At 45.3% G+C, this 20010-nt stretch overlaps 3 protein-coding genes across 6 annotated transcripts; 2 read left to right on the top strand and 1 right to left on the bottom strand.

Moving 5' to 3' along the window:
- Positions 1-256: 256 nt before the first annotated feature.
- On the bottom strand, positions 257-1391 carry LOC147045099 (enhancer of rudimentary homolog). Its single transcript, XM_085932014.1, has 4 exons — positions 1244-1391; positions 781-868; positions 582-702; positions 257-499 (listed from the first exon to the last, which is right to left on the bottom strand). Exons 1-4 carry the CDS (start codon positions 1244-1246, stop codon positions 397-399), a joined length of 315 nt encoding a protein of 104 aa, XP_085788140.1. The 5' UTR covers positions 1247-1391; the 3' UTR covers positions 257-396.
- Positions 1392-1753: 362 nt separating this feature from the next.
- Positions 1754-9026, top strand: psen1 (presenilin 1). Of its 3 annotated transcripts, XM_085931231.1 has the most exons (11): positions 1754-1863; positions 2702-2799; positions 3147-3424; positions 3656-3797; positions 3909-3976; positions 4047-4267; positions 4329-4427; positions 4897-4992; positions 5067-5243; positions 5835-5953; positions 6117-7277. In XM_085931231.1, exons 2-11 carry the CDS (start codon positions 2764-2766, stop codon positions 6270-6272), a joined length of 1392 nt encoding a protein of 463 aa, XP_085787357.1. In that variant the 5' UTR covers positions 1754-1863; positions 2702-2763; the 3' UTR covers positions 6273-7277. The 3 variants fall into 3 exon arrangements, with proteins under 3 accessions (XP_085787357.1, XP_085787358.1, XP_085787359.1); XM_085931232.1 differs by lacking the exons at positions 5835-5953; positions 6117-7277 and adding an exon at positions 8737-9026; XM_085931233.1 differs by lacking the exon at positions 5835-5953 and having other exon boundaries at positions 7027-7277.
- A 2146-nt stretch (positions 9027-11172) lies between these two features.
- Positions 11173-19385, top strand: paplna (papilin a, proteoglycan-like sulfated glycoprotein). Of its 2 annotated transcripts, XM_085931229.1 has the most exons (22): positions 11173-11327; positions 11878-11941; positions 12027-12130; positions 12740-12800; positions 12879-12981; positions 13094-13224; positions 13336-13459; positions 13541-13621; positions 13729-13901; positions 14052-14175; positions 14261-14387; positions 14514-14709; positions 14938-15064; positions 15139-16507; positions 17508-17669; positions 17745-17872; positions 17933-17987; positions 18065-18211; positions 18361-18488; positions 18644-18752; positions 18851-19026; positions 19117-19385. In XM_085931229.1, the coding sequence occupies exons 2-22, from the start codon at positions 11891-11893 to the stop codon at positions 19269-19271; spliced, it is 3831 nt and encodes a 1276-aa protein (XP_085787355.1). In that variant the 5' UTR covers positions 11173-11327; positions 11878-11890; the 3' UTR covers positions 19272-19385. The 2 variants fall into 2 exon arrangements, with proteins under 2 accessions (XP_085787355.1, XP_085787356.1); XM_085931230.1 differs by lacking the exon at positions 19117-19385 and having other exon boundaries at positions 11174-11327; positions 18644-18732; positions 18851-19021.
- Positions 19386-20010: the final 625 nt, after the last annotated feature.

Genomic DNA, 20010 nt, shown 5'->3' with positions numbered 1-20010 from the left:
ATCCCGTCCCGGAAAGGTAACCCAAATGAGTTAAAAAGTTAACCCAGCCAGTGCTGAGATATTTATACAGCACCCATTTAATTAATTAACCAGCATGTTAAGATTTGAATCCAACTGGGGTAAAAAAAAAATCACCTATAATGAGTTAAAGCTAATGAGAAATGGGTTACCAGGTTAATCCAAGGTTCAAATAACATCCAATCTTCAACCCAGTGGCAATTACAAAACAAACCATTGCAAAAGAATGACTTTTTATTTTCATAATGTAAATGAAGTCTTTATTTGTAACGCAGACCTTAAAATACAAAATATGCCTTCCTTCAAGCGGGAAACAAACATCAAATGGAAACAATGCACACTGGGCTATAGGTAAAGAAGAGGAAGACGTGGCTCTCGTCAGTTGGCGGCCTGTTGGGCCTGACGGCGCAGTAACACGTAGATCTTCTCCTTGATCCAGTCCTTGTTGTTGGGCTGGTACGTCTGCGTGTCAGCGCGGTACCTGGCCGACAGAATAGGGATGGATGGTGTTTTCTTGGTGTTTCCTTTTAGAATTACAGCCAAAAAAGGATGACGGCACTTACACCAAACAGCTGAGATCCGCCAGATCGTCAATGAAGTCAAAGAGCTGGCTGATGTCGTACGTGATGGATGGACTGTTGGGGTTCATCCTCTTCAGGTGCTCCTCGTACATCTTGCACACACCTTTTGTACAAGACAGATTTGACAGAAAAGTGGCCGCGATTAGTTTTGTGCACGCTACAACCATGAGAGTCGCTTTACCTTCCATGCACTCGTTGACAGACTCGTAGTCGGCGTACGTTCTTCCCTCGGGCCGCTTGGTTGGTTGCACCAGCAGGATGGTGTGAGACTACAATATTTAAGAATATGTTTAGCAGCCAAATGTACACAAAACATTCAGAAATGGCCAAGTAAGTTGGCATCTGAAGTACAAAACGGAAGAAAGAAATAACTTGGCAAACGTTATCAACTTTAATGGTAAGATGACTTTCTGTGAGGAACATTATTTCTTTATTTGGTTATTTCTTCAAAAGAGAAAGTGGTTTGTTGTTAATTCATCACCGTTTCCGCCTCACTTGCTCATGTTTATGCTAACTTTTAGCCAATAGCTAGCAAGCGGCATCGATTTCACTCATTCATAAAGCATAATGAAAATAAAGCACCGGGTAACACATTCGCGGCTACCACTTGAAATGAAAACTTTCATTGTGAACATCACACCTACCATGCTTGAAATGTGGTTTGGAGTCGGGTTTTAAAAAGGTTCTGTCGCTTTTGCCGTGTCGCGTTTTAGCCGCTGTTGCCTGGACGAGTTGACCTTTAAACCGGAAGTATAGTGTAGGGGGAAGAAAAAGGCGACACAATTGAAATTCAATTTTTGGTCAATATTAAATTAAATTTAATTCTGTGCAAACGATTTTAATATTTCATATATTCAGTAATGAATGAATAAGAAAACATTTGTGTGGATGTTTTTCCTAATGCCATCGGTGGACACCAACGTGTTGACCTATGAACCGGAATCATAAATTTCTGTTAAAGAAACAACATACAAATACAATAGTTAAACATTCTTGAGTCTGTATTTTAGATTTTAGTCGCATATGGATGGTTAGTGATGTACAGTACATTTTGGGGATTATTATTCGGTTGTTTGTTTTTTAGCATTAAAAATCTGTGCGGAACAAAATAACGGAAGCTAAATGCGAACGAGGCAGATTTCGACAGCGCATCCCGGAAGTTGGCTGAGCGAACAGGAAGAACAAAGAAAGGAAAGTACCCCGGTTCACTGCCCACTTCCAGTAGGCATTCAACGCCCTTTTTGTTCTTCGCCGTTTGTTGACGGTAAATTTGAATTATTTGATGCTTTCTTGAGCAACTACATTGTCACTGAGACGGCATATATGTAAATATTTGGGTGTGACCGCTGGTTCTTGTGCCGCTATGTCATTGTTGCTAACTAGCTATCATTAGCGCCTCGGCTAAATGATAACATAAACAGATGTTTGTGTCAAATATTTCGTCCCCATGGTGATGAGTAGCTCAGAAGCGACACTGCATTTATGGAATCTTTAGTATTGGTGCTATACTGATATAAGTACAATTAGGGATGGCTTTGTCTTTAAATGGGCTTCCAATACAATCGAATTTTCCCTCATTGCTTACAGAAAAAAAATCAAATAGATATTGTTTATTTTTTTCCTCATTGTTTTTGCATTATTAACCTTTGCTTTCAAAAGGTTGCAGCAGTATCACAACAGAATAAAATGTTGTTAAAAGTGTAAAAGTTCCTCCTGAAAATAATACTATTTTGTCCAAAATTTACAACTATCGTTACATAAAATTGTGATTTTTTTTATACCTCGTAAAAATGTATTTAAAAAAAATCTTGTTTATTGTTTTGAACCTGTTTATCGTGAATATTTGAGGTTTTTTTGCAGTAAATTACAATGTAATCAATTTCCATAAAATTATGACATTTTCACAATACTTTTTAGACAGTGTTGTACATTTAAAACTGACTTTTCTGCAGAAAATTTCGACATTATTCTCTTAAATTTAGGTCTTTTCCTCTAGTTAGTTCCTCTAGTTACTTCCTCATACTTGTTTGTCCATATTCAGTGTTAATGATTCGTGAAACTCTCATGACTGATCATCGTTGACACAATCCTCCTCCCATTAGGGCAACGCCGACTTCATCATCATTCGCCGTGCATGTGAGGACCAGCGCGGGCACGCCCCAACATGGCCAACGAGACGCAAGACGTAGAAAACAATGTGGTGAGTTGCATACCAAAAGAATGAGCATGTGTTAGCATGTATCTCTGTGTCTGTGTGTGTGTGTGTGTGTGTGTGTGTGTGTGTGTGTGTGTGTGTGTGTGTGTGTGTGTGTGTGTGTGTCTCTGCGTCTTTGTGTGGCTATGTTTGCACGACACTGTGCCCGTGTGTCTCGTAAAACAAAGGTTTGGCCAAAGTCCACCTTCTAACCACCATTCTAGGCTAATCTAATTGAGTGTCTTGAACATAAACACTCGCAGATCAACCTTCGCTTGATGTGTTTATTTGTCGGCAGTATCAAGTTCAAACATATCTGCCTTGTACTTTTTGTACTTGTACCATTTTTCCAGGACCAACAGGAAGCCAACGGTAGCACTGAGCCGCACCAAGGAGACGGCTCCACCAGAGATGGAGGAGGATCCCAAGGTCCGGAGCAGAACGGCCTGCCCCCCTCCGCCAGGCCCCCTCGCGTGGCGGAAGCCGACGAGGAGGACGACGAAGAGTTGACGCTCAAATATGGCGCCAAGCACGTCATCATGCTCTTTGTCCCCGTGACGCTGTGTATGGTTGTCGTGGTGGCCACCATCAAGTCGGTCAGCTTCTACACGCAAAATGACGGACAGAGGCTGTGAGTGGACAAAATGCTGCTTTGGCCACTAGGTGGCGCCATTGTCGTTTTACATGTACAGTACTATTCCATCTCCAACCTTTTTTGGTGCAGGTGGGGGGAATTTAAAGGAAAAAAAATCATTCCTTCAACAATACATTGTTAAAAATAATATATTTTTAAAACAGTTGAGCCCGACATCTTCAACTCATGTTGCTGACCGTATGATTTTGACTTTTTGATACCTGTCAGGATCTACACGCCGTTCCCAGAGGATACGGACACGGTGGGCCAGCGAGCGCTGAACTCCATCCTCAACGCCACCATCATGATCACCGTCATCATCGTCATGACGCTGGTGCTTGTGCTGCTCTACAAGTATCGCTGCTACCGGGTGCGTCACGACTGCCGCGCCCGTCTTGCTTCTTGTTGTTTGTTCCTTTCACGCAAAGATTCATCAGAATAGTTTAAAAAAAAAACAACAACAACTTTTCTTTTTGTTCAGGTGATTCAAGGCTGGCTTTTCATCTCCTCCTTGCTCCTGCTTTTCTTCTTCTCCTACATCTACCTCAAGTAAGCTCCGCCCTCCCCATCCCCTACCCCTTTTTTCCCTCTTCCATCTCATCCCTCCGTGCACTGCCAGGGAGGTGTTCAAGACCTACAACGTGGCCATGGACTACATCACGTTCTTAGTCGTCGTGTGGAACTTTGGCGTGGTGGGAATGATGTGCATCCACTGGAAGGGCCCGCTGCGGCTCCAGCAGGCCTACCTCATCATGATCAGTGCTCTGATGGCGTTGGTCTTCATCAAGTACCTGCCCGAATGGACCGCCTGGCTCATACTCGCTGTCATATCCGTCTACGGTGAGACGCCTGCTGTGACATCTCCCCCCCTCCCCTGTCTCATGTTCCTGTCTGTGTTTAGATCTGTTAGCGGTGCTGTGTCCCAAAGGCCCGCTGAGGATCTTGGTGGAGACGGCTCAGGAAAGGAACGAGCCCATTTTCCCTGCTCTCATCTATTCATGTACGGACAGTTCTTATTTTTTATTGCTTTTGATATCACAATGACTAAACACAACAGTTTTGTAAAAGAGACAATGGTAAAGTTTGGGATCACTTCTCGCTTCAAGCTAAAGTGTAACGTACCTCCTGACCTATCTTATGCAATTGGTCTCGCTGGGCTATATATGTGAGCTGCGTTTGGCAAGTTCACCCCGCTTGATATAGCGCCTTCCCGTAACCTCAGACGTGTTCTTGTAAACATTAACAATCGTTTGGGGATGTTGCTAAAACACATATGGACATGTGTTTCTGTGAAGCAGCCTCGGGTACATTTCATGCGTGCTTTTGGCATGTGGGAGGAAGCCATATTAACACAGGATTGAACACACAAAAGCCCCAGATGAGACATTCTTGAAGTCAGCCACCATGGCTGACCACATAGGCGTCATATAGAAAAGCAAGAAGAATGTGAACTTTTACTTCTCTCGCAGCGACCATGGTGTGGCTGGTCAACATGGCCGACACGGACACGGTGCCCAAGAGGAGCCCCGCCGACGCCACGTCGCCTCAGCCCGAGCCTCAAGAAGGTGAGCGAGGCCTCCGATCCAATCGGAAGCGTCTGCGTTTTAGCCTGACGCGCTAACCGACTCCCACGTTGCAGCGGCGCCGTCCCCGGTGTCGTCGTCCAGTCCGACGGGGGACAACGGAGGCTTCACCACGTCCTGGGTGAGCGACCAGGAGCACCAGCTGGGACACTTGCAGTCCACGGATGACTCTCGACGGGAGATCCAGCAGATGCCCTCGGACCGGCCATTCGTCGAGGATGACGACGAGGAGCGTGAGTGTTTGACCTTTTAATTGAAGCGAAAATAGTTTTAGTTGATGGAAACGGGAAAAAAAATGCACGCTGATCTTTTTTTTTTTTACTCATTCAACGATGTGATGTACGCAAACACACCAAAACTTTAATAGTTCTGATATCATGCGACAGAGGTAAACAGGTTCAATGAGATTGTCCATATCGTATTTACATTGCGACAAAATCTGGATCAGATCTGGATGAACACATTGGACATCATGTCAAGGTGTTCACAAGGGGGCGGTCGGGAAATGCGTTCCCCGAGAACAGGAAGCGGCAAAAGCCTGGAGCGACACGGTGCCGCTGTTGGCGTGTTCCCACCAGATGCAAATTGAGCTGTATGCGGCCGTATCTCCAGTCCTCCTTCAATTGCAGGACTTGCAATTTGAAAACCGTAATCTACTTCATTGCGGTCTCCACTTGGATGCAAGTCAGCCATCCTCAGGACAAGGGGCGACAGGGACAACAGGACGCTCACGAAGGACACGGGGAACTAATGAGCCCAAAGAAGGGGCGGGCAGGGATCCACGTGCGATGGTCACATACGCCCCCCTCCTGCTGTATCCCCAGGGGGTGTCAAGCTGGGACTGGGAGACTTCATCTTCTACAGCATGCTGGTGGGAAAAGCCTCGGCCGCCGCCAGCGGCGACTGGAACACCACGTTGGCCTGCTTCGTCGCCATCCTCATTGTGAGTCGCCGCAAAGCCGCGCTCCACCCCCGACGGCGCCGTCGTAAATAAGCCGCTCGCTTGCCAGCTTGACGTAACCGTCCCCCCCCCCCCCCCCCCCCTCCATCATCACCACCACACCCCCTTCCTCCCTCGTGTGGCCTGTGGTTTCTCCCTCCCGCAGGGCTTGTGTCTGACGCTGCTGCTGCTGGCCATCTTCAAAAAGGCGCTCCCGGCACTGCCCATCTCCATCTTCTTCGGGCTGGTCTTCTACTTTGCCACCGACAACCTGGTGCGCCCCTTCATGGATGAGCTGGCGCTGCACCAGTTTTACATATAGCAGGAACACCTTGTTCCTATGGGAAAAGCTTCCTTGTGACTGGAAGGGATGACTTTTTTTTTTTTTTTCTCCAGCTGAGAGGAACAGAGGGCAGGGCAGGGCGTTCCTTGCTTTTCTTTTCTTTTTTCTTTTTTTGGTATTCCAATTCCTGCCTCAGGCTAAGCAACGCAAAACTCTGACTCTCAGCGAGAATGTTTTTCCACCTTTTTAATTTATGCCGAGACTGAGCCTTCCCGGTTCTTGTACTGCCGGGGCAGCGGGTGCCTTGCTCAGGGACACCAGGGAAGTCGATAAAGCTCTCCTACTCGCTCCTGGCCAGCGACGCCGGGATCTTCGGCCCCTTTCACACTGTCTGTAAAAGACATTTTTACACTTTCCCACATCTCACTGAACGAAATGGACAAGACTCCGGGGGGGTAGGATCAGAACCCAAACGAGCACGTAAGGGTCCTCTGCAATGTCAGACCCTACGTGTTACCTTTGTCACTATCTGGCACGTATCTTTTGCCTCGCCACGGGAATATTCCAACTTCATTGAAGTCGTAGCGACACCGAGGGGGTAAAGTCGAAAGGGGAATTTCTGTACGTTAAACGCGTCTAGCTGTGTCCAATCGCTTCTTCGATTGTTCAAACCGACATAGAATGGGGCCTAGCGGATGTTTTCTCCATGTAAAAAAAAATCGAAGGCAAAAAAAAAAAAAAAAAATTCTGCGTTTTCTCTTGGATCCAATATGACCTTTTTTTTTTTTTTTAGAAGCTTGACGGCTTGCTCAGGACGCCCGATCGCACTGCGTCCATCACACATCCGGACGAAAAGATGCAAAAGTTTTGAAACGGTTTGAATATGAATAATAACTAGCACTGAGTACGACACCACGTCATCTCTTTTCTTCCACACATTTTTTGTGTGACGAACAGTCCGCTTGATTTTTGTGTCTTTTTAACATGCGTTTTGTCTTTTGCAAGTTCAAATGTGTTCACTTTTTCTTTTCTTTTTTTTTTTTTTTTTTTTTTTTTTAATAAACAAAGAAATGGATGCGGGTTGTTGTTTTCACCTTCCAATCAATGGGAAATTGAAAGGATTTTGGTTCAATACATCCATTTAAAAAAATTGAAGGCATTTTGTACTTCGTTTTGGGGATTTATGGAAGACAATCTGACTTTTGGAAGGCTTTTTGTCTATTTGCACAAGACATGTTGAATTATTCTGTGTTCTTTTAACCGCCAAGGCCTTTTATGTAGCGTACCCACCCATTTCACCAAGGCACTAATTCCATGTGGCGTCTCCCGGCCTTGGCATCACCCAGGATAGACCAACTAATGGGATTAGCTCGTAGGGGAAGAACGAGAAGGATTAGGTGAGAATAATCACCTGCGGTCTCAGAGACGAAAGAGCGAAAGACAAAGCGGGGGGACTTTGACGACAACCATGTCACAGGACAAACTGGAGAGCCTGGTTCGCCGCATGGAGGAGACTCTGTCCGAGATGGAGCAACTGAAGGCGCATTGCGGCCGGCAGAACGACGAGCTGAGCCAGTTGGTGGTGGAACTCCGGCGGGAGAACCAAGAGCTGGTGGAAAAGTACGGGCAGTTGGCCGCAGACATGCGGCAGGCCCGCGAGGTCATTGAACAGCTCCAAGATACCAAGTACGCCTTCAATGCCAAGGAGCGCCAGGCCCAAAAGCTCAGCCGACAACTCTGAGGATGGAAAGAGAAATGAAGGAAACCCGAAAGGAGATGGCACAAGCTACGCCGGCCGGGTCTTGTGAAAGACTTTTTTTGTAGCCGTCCTGCAAGGGAAGTTGGTGGTCGGCTATTTTGGGGAACGGAGCTAAAAATACGTGGTCCCGCACGGCCGTTAAGACGAGCGGATTGGACTGAAGGAAATGTCTAGAATCGTTTAGGAAGTCATAGGCAATAAACTTAAATTCCAATATGCTTGGTTTTTGTCTTTGTCTTTTACAGCACACATGGCCCCCCAAAAAATGACAATGTACACATTTACTGGAAAAAAAATTGCTTTAACAATTTTTAAAATTCACATTTTGTGGTACTTTCACAGTTTAGCTTAAATTTCACATTATAATGTGAAAACGTCACATTGTATCGTGATCGTTTTCACGTTTTAATGTGAAATTGTTCGTCGCACTGCAATGTGATCAAATTGGGATTTTAATGTAAAAATGAAAGAAATTTGCCAAAACAAATTTGGACCAAAATATGGAGGTGTGGTAAAGTTGCACACTTAAAAAAAAAAAAAAAAAATCACTCTTGGATATTTCACACCAAAAATAATGCAATGTTGTGATATTTTGCATCAAAATGCCACTTTTAATCTTTTTTAAAAAATTAAAGAATTAAAAAAAAAAAAACAGAGTACACCAAATTGTGGCTGTATTGTGATACTCTACCCCAAAATATCACTTTTTGTAATACTTTAATGTCTATATTTTATGTTCCACAGCACTTTGTTACAGCCTGGTTGTTCTAAAAATGAAGTTAAGATGGCACCAAATTGCTTCTCGCCCAAATATTATGCTGTGGCTGCAAGCACATGGCTGCATGGATGGAAATCTTTTTTTTTTTTTTTTCCATCATCAACTCTTTGAACTCTTTCCACGTTATAACTAAAGTAGCTGACGAGGGGATATTGCGCTATACAATCAGCTGGGATATAAAAAAACCCGCTTGACATTGTGTGCTATAATCACGCGCCACCACTGGCTACTGCGTGGGAGGCTTAATGTTGGCCCCGAGTCACCTCCCTAAGAAAGAAAAAAAAAAAAAGTCTCTTGGGGAAAGTGCGGGTTTTAACTATTTTGCTGAGAAGTGCATGGCGTAAACATACACATGCAAATAAAACACACGCACACACACGCGTGGTTTGGACTAGTCACACTGGTAATGATCCTGTCAAGAGAACGGTATCCTTAAAAAAAATGTGACAATTATACTTTACAGACAATGTTTATTTATATACCTCATTGAGTCTCTTTTTCTGTTTTTTTTTTTTTTTTTTTAATGAGTGAAGGGTGTACACTCGCCATTTCCTCTTTAAAATTCCCAAATAATCCTGTTTAGCTGTTATTTTTGTTTACGTTTGAGTCAAAGTCGCCAGTGAAATTTAGCCTTCCTTTGATTTTTATTATGGAATACTGCTAATTAAAGGCCCGATTTAAGGTTTAATGTCGCTTGATTATAAAAAGCCAAACTAAATTGTCACGTTGGAAAGCCTTTTCAAAAACACACTCATAAACGACATTCTAAACTTTTCATCGCGACACGTCGTCTTACAAATTAGGACAACATGAGGAAATTCAGAACTTGTGGAAAATATAATCACAGGATGTGGACCACTAGTGGAGCTCTGGGGGGGCATGCCCCTCTTTGACCTCTGGATGTTTTCTGATATTTCCCGGGAATTTATTTCCACATTTCCTCCTGTCCCCTGTCAAGGGAATGTATTGCATGTTTATCAGCATTTTCTGGAAAATATTTTGGATTTATAAAACAATTTTATTTGTTTTATAAACCCACTGAGCTCCCCTTGCCCCCCCCAAACAAAATTTCCTAGCTCCGCCCATGAATTGTGTACAGTACAACAGCAGTATGAATGCATATGTATATATTTTACCCCGAAAATACATACAATACTCTGGGCGGGAAGTATTTGGTGGTCTTGGCGTCCCGGCCTCTCGCGTGAGCTCATCACAATTTGAGGCCATAATCTCTTTGACAATGTCATTATATTTGTGCATGACGTCGCTGAAAGTGGACATTCGGCATTTATTTATGAACTTGTTTGTTACATGTCATGAATTTACAAAGACATTTTGTGACTTTTTTATGTATGCATCATTTCCTCACCATCTGAGCATCGTAAATAAAAAATTCCCTCCCGCTATAGTTCGGACCATTCCCATTGTAAATCACCCGGCGGCCATCGTTTGCAGCCAACATGATGAACTTTTATTTATTTATTTTTTAATCACACATGGGCTAGGCCATTCATAAATAAAGTTTATTAAAACGAAAAGAAAAGAAAATGAAAGAGCAGAGCAGTTTCAAATCAAGTTAGCATCTCAAAGTAGGGTATCAAGTTTCGATGTTTCGAAGTTTAGACAACCCACACCCATTTGACATAACAAGCGCTTCTGAAAATGAATGCATATCAATTCCAAAACTATTGTTTTGTTTGCGTCCAGTCTGAAAATAAATACTGGTGCCTTGAGAGAGAGCCTCGACCCAATTAGTAGTTTGCGCTCCTTTTAAAACTAAAGAGCCCGCTACTTGAAATATAAAAAGCCAGGCGTTTAAATAGAAAGTGAGGCTTTTGGTCAACTTGTAATCAAATGACAAAGTGGGCGCGAATAAATGATAGTACAGTACATGCAGTTCTTGTATAAGATGTGCTCATCATCCTGGCCCTGTCCAAATTGGAGTAGTGTCAGCCTGCTATTACGTGTGGGCCATAATAAGCACCCAAAAACATTAAGTAACTAAGTACAAATACTTAAACGCATTTTTTTCAGCCAGTAGTTCTGGTTTCTCAATAGGGCAGTTACCTGTAGTGGGTATCAAAAGTCAAATGTCAATTTTTGTAAAGCTAAAAAAAAAAAAAATCAAGAGGAATCTCAATTACTTTTTTCTCCATTAATGTGACCTTCTCAATTATCATTTGAGCAAAAACGATGCACAAATCAAGTAGAAAATTTTGAAACATCACAAAAACAAAGTAATTGTTACTCTTTTACTTCACACCGTGGGTTTTAGTGGACTTTAATGACACAATGTGACTTCTTTTGCCACTCCTGACCAAATTGGTGGGGAATGAAATAAGCTCTTTATGCGCATGCGCAAAACCAAACATCCTCGTCCTCCCACCATTCTTCCACCCCCCCCCCTCCCCTCCCTCCGTCCTTCCTCATCACCTCTTCATCCCACTCCCCCCGTATATATGAGGGCAACACGGCGCTTTTGGGACTCATCTGTCGGACTGAGTCCAGCTGCAAGGAACCTTTCGGAACCAGACCGAGTTTGACTGCACCGAGCCCGGTGAGTACCGACCGTGTTTTCTTCGGAGAGCGCTTGTTTGGGAAGTTGTAAAAAGTAAAGTGGAGGAAAAGGAAATGGGCCGATTTACGACTTGGTTAACGGCGTCAAGTCGACGTGACCATCACGAACGGAAGTAAAACGTCAACAATGTACAAAGTAAAAGAGACAAATAAACAGGAAGTTAGTTTAAGAAAGTAAACGGTTATAAAAGTGAAACGTTTAAGCATGGTTGTAAAAATGGTTAGAAAAAAAAGTTAGAAAAGTTCAAAGGGAAAAAAAATACGTTGAAAAATAAAATACAGTTATAATAAAATAAATAAAGTTTGAAGAACAAAATGATTTAAGGAACTAGAAGATGTTTAAAGAAAGAATAGAAACAAGAACACTAGGGTCGAAAATCAAAGGTTGAAAAAAAACGACAGTTAAGGAAGAAAAGTAGAAAATGGAAGATTAAATTGGACATTTTCTTATCTTTAAATTGCAGTCTTATAATTCAAACTGTGATTCTATTGAATTGACATTTTAAACTGCATATTTTGACCTTCTCCAGGGAATTCACGACAATGATGCTGCCTCTGTTGCTCCTCCAGCTGGTCCTGGCTCCAGCCCTTTTGGTAACACTTAGATGATAGCTCACATATAAAGTGTGTAGAAATAGTGGGTTTTTTTTTATGTGTCTGTCTGTGTTTGTGTGCGTAGGTGTCCGCTGAGGACTACTGGGACAGGTGGGGTGCATACGGACCGTGCAGTCGGACCTGCGGCGGTGGTGTGATGGTCAGAAGCAGACGCTGTATCACCCACAGGTATGGGAAGTCTGACACTTTGCTTTGAAGTGGCCTCAATAGCTCACTCTGGTGTTTTCAAAAAAAGTTTACGATAAACCCACAAAAAAGTCTCAAGAGGCCATACCTGAATGGGCACAAGACGTTTTCTTGTTTCTGCACCTACACACACACACACACACACACACACACACACACACACACACACACACACACACACTGTACGTGTAGAGTTGGCGCGGTCGTTGTGCGTTTTGGCAGGAAGAACCTTCAAGTCAAACAACAAGCGTCTTTTTTTGGAGCGTCGTCTCTTTAGATTTTATTTCTAACTCCTTCAGTTTTGGCCCCGGATAAAAACCTCAGAGGGGCTATATGGAAAAGTCGCACATCATCATTTTGGTTTGTGCTCTTCAATTATTTTTATTTGTGGCTGATGAACTCATTTGCCTTCTCGGTACATCAAATTGTGTTTGTCTTTGGCTTGAACCTTCTGATATTAAGAGACATTCATTTTTTTTATATTTTATTTCATTGCATTTTTGATAATAGATTTCTGTTTTCAGAAAAAAAAAAATTGGAAATGATTATGATTATCTAAAATAAATATTGGTCTCCCCTTTCTTTAAACAGAAATGACGGAGGCTACAACTGCGTTGGACCTGAGAAGTCTTACCTGGCCTGTAACACCCAGGTAAACAAACACCTTTTTATCAATTCAGCCATTAATCAATCGATTGGATTATATGATATGATCAATATCATTATTCAGGAGTGTCCAGCAGGAACTAAGGATTACCGTGAGGAGCAGTGCGCCCAGTTCGATGGGACTGACTTCAAGGGGTCGCACTACAGCTGGGTGCCTTATTACGGCGGTAACTGCACACTCAATCATTAATAATAAAGAAATCATATAGGAATCCCTGAATAGAAAATTAAAAAAATATGAGAATGAACACATTATCTATATATTTTTCCTGGTGACAGCCGAGAACCCCTGCGAGCTGAACTGCGTGCCAAAGGGAGAGAACTTTGTCTACCGCCACAGTGCCACCGTGAAGGACGGAACACCTTGCCACCCTGGACGCCCGGACATTTGTGTGGAGGGAGTCTGCAGGGTAGGACAGTATCATGCTCTCCAGAACCCAAACCATTAATGTTATTGTTATTGCATCATGAAACATCCTTTACTAAAATAACAAATGCCAAACCCTCTTTGTATCTTTCAGCGCATGGGTTGCGACAACAATCTGGACTCCCACGTGCAGGAGGACCCCTGCCTGCAGTGCGGAGGCCATGGACAGACTTGCTCGCTGGTCAGGAACACCTTCAGCACACAGCGTCTTGGTCACGGTACGGTCTTCGGCCCACTTTTTTTTTTTCCCCCTCAATATAACATCTGCAAAGTCTGAAGCTCGCTTTCCATGTCTGCAGGTTACAACGAGATGTTCACCATCCCCGCTGGAGCCACCTCCATCAGCATTAGAGAGAAACACCCCTCACGCAATTACCTCGGTAAAACGAATTTGCACAACAAATGAATGGCGATCAGAACTTATAATAGTCCTTTTCAAAGATTCTTGTTAAAAATACTCACTTGCAATTTGTTCCCGTGCAATTAGCTGTCAAGAACCTGCAAGGAGATTACTACCTGAACGGTCACTGGTCTCTGGAGTTCACCAGTGCTGCCCAAATTGCCGGCACCAAGTTGTACTACCAACGAGGCGTAGAGGGCGACAACATTCCCGAGTCCATCATCGGCCGCGGACCCACCACAGAGCCCCTCATCGTGGAGGTGAGAATGCGTCTTTGATGTGGTCTCCAACCATGTAACATGATGCCCAAGCATATTTCAGGGAGGGGGATCAGTGCCCCCGCGGGCCCCCCTGTTTAGCTCTGCCAGTGGCCGTCCAGATGGTTAACTTCTTGAATGCTCTTCTCGTAGCTGATCAGCCAGGAGCCCAACCAGGGTGTGGAGTACGAGTACTACCTTCCCGTGGGACACCCCACAGAGGGATACGCCTGGAGCTTCGGATCTTGGTCCGCCTGCAGCAAAGAGTGCGGAGTTGGTAGGAAATCCGAACTCCGGGCACAGATTTCATTCCGTGTCTTTTTTCATGTTTGAAAATGTCGCTTTGTGTTCGCCGTCACCAGGCTACCAGTCCAGAGCCGTCTACTGCTCCATCGACAACGAGGCCGTGGCCGACTACCTGTGCGCGTACTATGCTCGGCCCGAGAGCAACAGAACCTGCAACCCTCAGGCCTGCCCTGTCACCTATGCGTGAGTGAGACAGTTTAATGTAAACAAACATGAAATTTGATCATGCATAGACATTTTCCTTTTCCATCCTCTACAATCCAATTTTTTTTTTTTTTTCCCAAGCAACTGACTTTTGGTTCCCCACAGCTGGAGAACCGCCGAGTGGACCGACTGCAACGTGGCATGCGGCGGCGGATTCCAGTATCGCGGTGTGGACTGTCTCTACAATGACGAGTCGGGACCCCGTGTGGTCGAGGACGCCTACTGCGCTCAGTACACTCAGGCACCCACCGACCAGCAGAAATGCAACATGCAGCGCTGCCCCGACTACCCCGCAAGTGCGGTGAGCCAACCACTCAACCTGCAAGACAAAATTGACCTTATTTGTTTCAAATGTTTTGCACAGTCAGTTGTTGCTAGGTAGAATTTACAGACCTCCTTGAACATTTAAGTGCAGAATTTAGTGAATGACTTTTTTTTGTATATTGAATTGCTAATGTAAATTTTAATATTATGGAACTGGGTCAATTATTGATATGAGTGATGTTTTTTTTTTTTTGTGTGTGCTCAGATCATTTCCTACATCCCCGCTGAGAACGCCGTTCAGTGCCGCACCACCACTTACGGGTGCTGCTACGACCGCACCACCCCTGCTGCCGGGCCCAATGGCGAGGGCTGCCATGACCCACCCGCACCTTGTGAGTGTCAACAAAAACAATCCCGACCGCTCATCCTATAGTCATTCGGGAAATAAATGTATTTGTTTCTCCAGTCGAGCGCTCCATCTGCTCACTGCCTAAGGCTGCCGGATCCTGCGCCAGCTGGACGGCGCGCTACTTCTTCGATGTTCTAAGCGGCAAATGTACCGAGTTCTGGTACGGAGGCTGCCACGGCAACAGCAATCACTTTGCAACACAGGAGGAGTGCCACAGGGTCTGCCACGAGCCTAATGGCAGAGCAAACGGCAATGGAAACGGCAATGGAAATGGAAACGGAAATGGAAACGGTAACGGCCACGCCAATGGAAATGGCAACGGTAATGGCCGCACCAACGGCAATGGTAACGGTAACGGAAACGGCAACGGCCGCTCAAATGGAAATGGCAACGGTAATGGCCGCACCAACGGAAATGGCAATGGTAATGGTTACTCTAACGGCAATGGAAACGGTAACGGCCGCCCCAACGGCAATGGCAACGGTAACGGATACTCAAACGGCAATGGTAACGGTCGCCCCAACGGCAATGGAAATGGTAACGGCCCCCCCAACGGCAATGGAAACGGTAACGGCTACCCCAACGGCAATGGCAATGGAAACGGTAACGGCCACCCCAACGGCAATGGCAATGGAAACGGTAACGGCCACCCCAACGGCAATGGAAATGGTAACGGCCGCACCAACGGCAATGGAAATGGTAACGGCCACCCCAACGGCAATGGCAACGGTAACGGATATTCAAATGGAAATGGAAATGGTAACGGCCGCACCAACGGCAATGGAAATGGTAACGGCCACACCAACGGCAATGGAAATGGTAACGGTTACTCAAATGGTAACGGTAACGGCCGCCCCAACGGCAATGGCAACGGTAACGGGCACACCAACGGAAATGGCAACGGTCACACAAAGGGAAATGGAAACGGTAACGGACCCAACGGTAATGGTTACTCCAACGGTAATGGAAACGGAAATGGAAACGGTAATGGAAATGGTTACCCAAACGGTAACGGAAATGGCCACTCCAACGGAAACGGTAATGGTAACGGAAACGGTCGCTCAAACGGATATGCACAGCGCGCCAACGGAAACGGAAATGGTGAAGCCTACAACGGAAACGGTAATGGAAATGGTTACCCAAACGGTAACGGAAATGGCCACTCCAACGGAAACGGTCGCTCAAACGGATATGCACAGCGCGCCAACGGAAATGGAAACGGCAACGGAAATGGCGAGGACTACAACGGAAACGGTGAAAACGGTGGAAACGGCCACTACAACGGAAACGGCAATGGCCGCTCCAATGGCCACGCCAAGAAGGTAGCATCCAGCGTGGCCCATACTGCCCACAAGGCCCGCGTCCTCTTGAAGGCCCGCAAGCCTTACTTTGTCACCGTGAAAAAGCACCTCATCCCCGCGGCCAGGTAAGAACCTTTGGGGGGGGGTTGCGCCCCAAAGTAACCTGACTCCCCCTTACCACAACCAATGACCCACGCCAGTCACCACCTTCCCCCAGTAACAAAGCCTTTCTAACCACCAAATTGCAAAACATGTGTAGACACCGCCCCGTCCTACCCCACTTGTGTTCCCATAACCAACCCGACATGAGCTCACCAGCCCCCGCCTTCACTTGTTTGTGTTTGTCTGTCATCTCACTCTGTGTTGCCACCATTCAACTAATAAAAACACGCTGTGATGCTCACCAGTCCTCGTCCGAGTGTGGTCACTAGAAACCTCAAGGAAACGATACAGCACTGCCTTGACTTACGAGCGGCTCAATTCAAGAGTTGTTTTGAGTTACAAGCGTGTCGTATGCAGATGTCACTTCTTGTTAAACTTGACCAAATCTAATCTTAAAATGAATTACATGTAAAACCACATACCTTTGTCTGCTAGCTAAATGCTAACACATAATGCAAAATGCCATTGCATGCTAACAAAACTAGCATCAGTGTCACAGCATTTATAAAAAAAAATTATGAAGATACTTACAGACAATATAACAATACTTATAGGCATATTCTACATTCTTTGTATTTTGCATAAAATTATTGCAGTTGAGCTATACCCTCTATATTTAATTATTTACATTCTATTGTAATATTCTTTTATTTACCATACAATACTATAGGGTGCCATTCTTCCTATAAAAATTGGCAAATGTTTTTGGAGGAGCAGAAACGGAATAATGGCATTTGCATTCATTTCGATGGGAAAAGTTGACTTGAGATATGAACGCTACTTATTACAAGCATATTTACAAAACTAATAGAAATCGTAAGTCAAGGTTGCACTGTTTTTGTGTTGGTGTTGTCTCGTCTGCATGCGTCTTTTTTTGTCACCCGCTTGTGTGGCACTCTTTACGCCCACTTCCACCCACATCAAAGTGGAACGTAAAGTGACCTTTTTCCTTGCTCGCCCCAGTTTGACTTTGCCAGCCCAGGTCAAGATTGACCAGTCGGACCCGTCCGCCGTAGAGGCTCTGGCGGGCCAGACGGTGGTGCTGCCCTGTAGAGTCAGCCCACCGCCCAGTTCCACCGTGGCGCTCCAGTGGAGCAAGGACGGAGCCGCATTGACGTCACGCAGGTCAATCACGACGCTCTAAAATCAGATCTCTGACATTTTCTTCATGCACCAAAACATGTCACAATTTGTCTTTAGACATCAACAGCAGCCCAACGGTTCGCTGCTGCTCGGTCCTGTCAGCAAGTCGGACGAAGGCTGGTTCTTGTGCGTGGCCACCAAGGAGCAGGAAAGAGACCACCGCTACGTTTACCTGACTGTCTCAGGTAAAGCCTTACGTCCTGCCGGTGTCATCGATGTGTTCCTAATCTATAACCTGGGACCAGACGGAGCGTCCCAGCCGCAGCCCACCCCCTTGCCGACGGATCAACTTTCGCCGGGGTGAGAACAAACTTTTATTTTGAAGCTTTGCCGAGGAGGAAGAAGCGTACGGACCGGTGCGTTGTGTTTCCTGTCAGGTTCACCCTGGAGCGCTCGGCCCCGTCCTCGCTGGAGATCCGAGCGGGACAGGCGGCCCGACTGCCGTGCACCGTCGTACCCGCGTCCTCACTCAGATACGTCAGCGTACAATGGAGCCGAGACGGACGCGCACTCAGCGATTCCAGGTGAGCTCCACATTTGAAATAAAAGATGTCCATTTTCAAGATATTCCACAAACAGTCACATTTTTAGGACCTTCGTGGATGTATTCTATATAAAATGACTTCAAACAATCTTCAATCCTTCATAAAGTTATGAAAGATGTGTGCCGAAGGTTTGTCCAGCAGTTAGATGGCACATTGCTCATCGAGTCGCTTCGGATGGAGGACGCCGGTGTGTACACTTGCTCCGCCTCCACGCAGCATCAGCTGGAACAGAGACGCGTACATCTCCGAGTTCAAGGTGAACAAGTTGTCATACTTGCAATCAGCCCACGTCAAAATGTCCTCATTCTTTATCAAGCAGAGATTCCAACACAAATGCTGCAGCAACACATGTAGACCAACAATTTAACAAGAATCACTGGCTTATATATATTTTTTTTTATTCTCGGCAAGCTGCCTTACGGATCACCAAAGCTCCCGACAACATCCAAGTACCTGAAGGCGGCACGGCACTGCTACCCTGCGTGGCGTCGGGAGTCGACGTAAGCATCGGCTGGTCCAGGTGATCTAAAGCCACCCTTAAAATTGCAGTGGTACCTTAAACCTTGGACTGATTTTTTTTTCCTGTGATCATCTTCATCATCATGGCATTTGATGTAGGAACGGCGTCCCAGTGCGTCCGGACGGACGTAAGGTCCAGGTATCTTCCGACGGGAGCCTGATCCTCAACAATGTGCAGGCATCCGACGAGGGCACCTACACGTGCAACGCCTACGCCGGCATCTACTCGGCCAGCGCCTCGGCTGACGTGCGCCTCCTCAAAAACGTGCAAACAGGTAGCTGAGCCCGACCGCTCGCTTCATTAGGTACACCCACGACCAATCCTTCCGATTCAAATGTACCTAATGACTGGCTGTGCATTTCAGGCGGGGTTATGACATCACCCTGCTCGGACCAGCCCGAACTGGCCAACTGCGAGCTGGTGGTCTACGCCCGGCTGTGCGCCAACCAGTACTACGCTGCCTTCTGTTGTGCCAGTTGTGCCCGCCAAGCACGGAGCGGTGACAGGTTAGCTCGGTGACACTTCATTTCCGTGTGCCGCGTCACCTTTACGACGTTGTGCCGATGTTTTCTTGTCATTTCATCATCGTGTTTTATTTTTAAAACGTTCACAATAAAACCAATACGTTCACAATGATGTCACAGTGTGTGTGCTGATTGCAATGCCGACTTGCGCCACACGAGGGCGACTGCGAGTTATTGGTGAAAATGAGCACATCAATGCACACTTGAAAATATAACGGATTAATTGATTTGAATATTTATTTGAAATAGTTTTTTTTTTATTGGTATGTTGTGTATTGGATTAGTTGATTCATTTCTATTCCATATGTCAAAATTGGAAGTAAACATTTAATTTGTTCTTGTTGATTTCAGAATGACACAAACGGAGTGAGTTGAATTTAAATTCTCTTGATATGCTTCCAAAAGGAGCAAAAATGAACATGATGTTGTTTTGATGTGTCGCTTTGTTTCTCATTTCCTGGCTGTGCATGCACACACAGGTGCCTGATGGAGGTTGCGGTGAAGTCAGTGGAAAGTTGTGCGCGCATGTGACCACATCCTCTCTTGTTGTGCGACCTCATTCGGCTCAACAACAGAAACGCGTTTCAAATGCATTCTTAGCGCTTCGTTACAAGAAGTCAATTCCTAAAAAAAAGGCAAGCAAAGCACACTTATTGCTAGACTTTTTTTGGACAAAGTGAGTAAAAACAGAAAAACACAGGGGGGAAAAAAAAAGTTTCTCCTTCAGTTTGATT

This window comes from Syngnathus leptorhynchus, chromosome 15 (genome assembly GCF_054491065.1).
Source record: "Syngnathus leptorhynchus isolate UIUO chromosome 15, UIUO_Slep, whole genome shotgun sequence".
Lineage (NCBI taxonomy): Eukaryota > Metazoa > Chordata > Actinopteri > Syngnathiformes > Syngnathidae > Syngnathus > Syngnathus leptorhynchus.
Note: the sequence above shows the minus strand (reverse complement) of the source record. Positions and strands in the feature narration are given on the sequence as shown.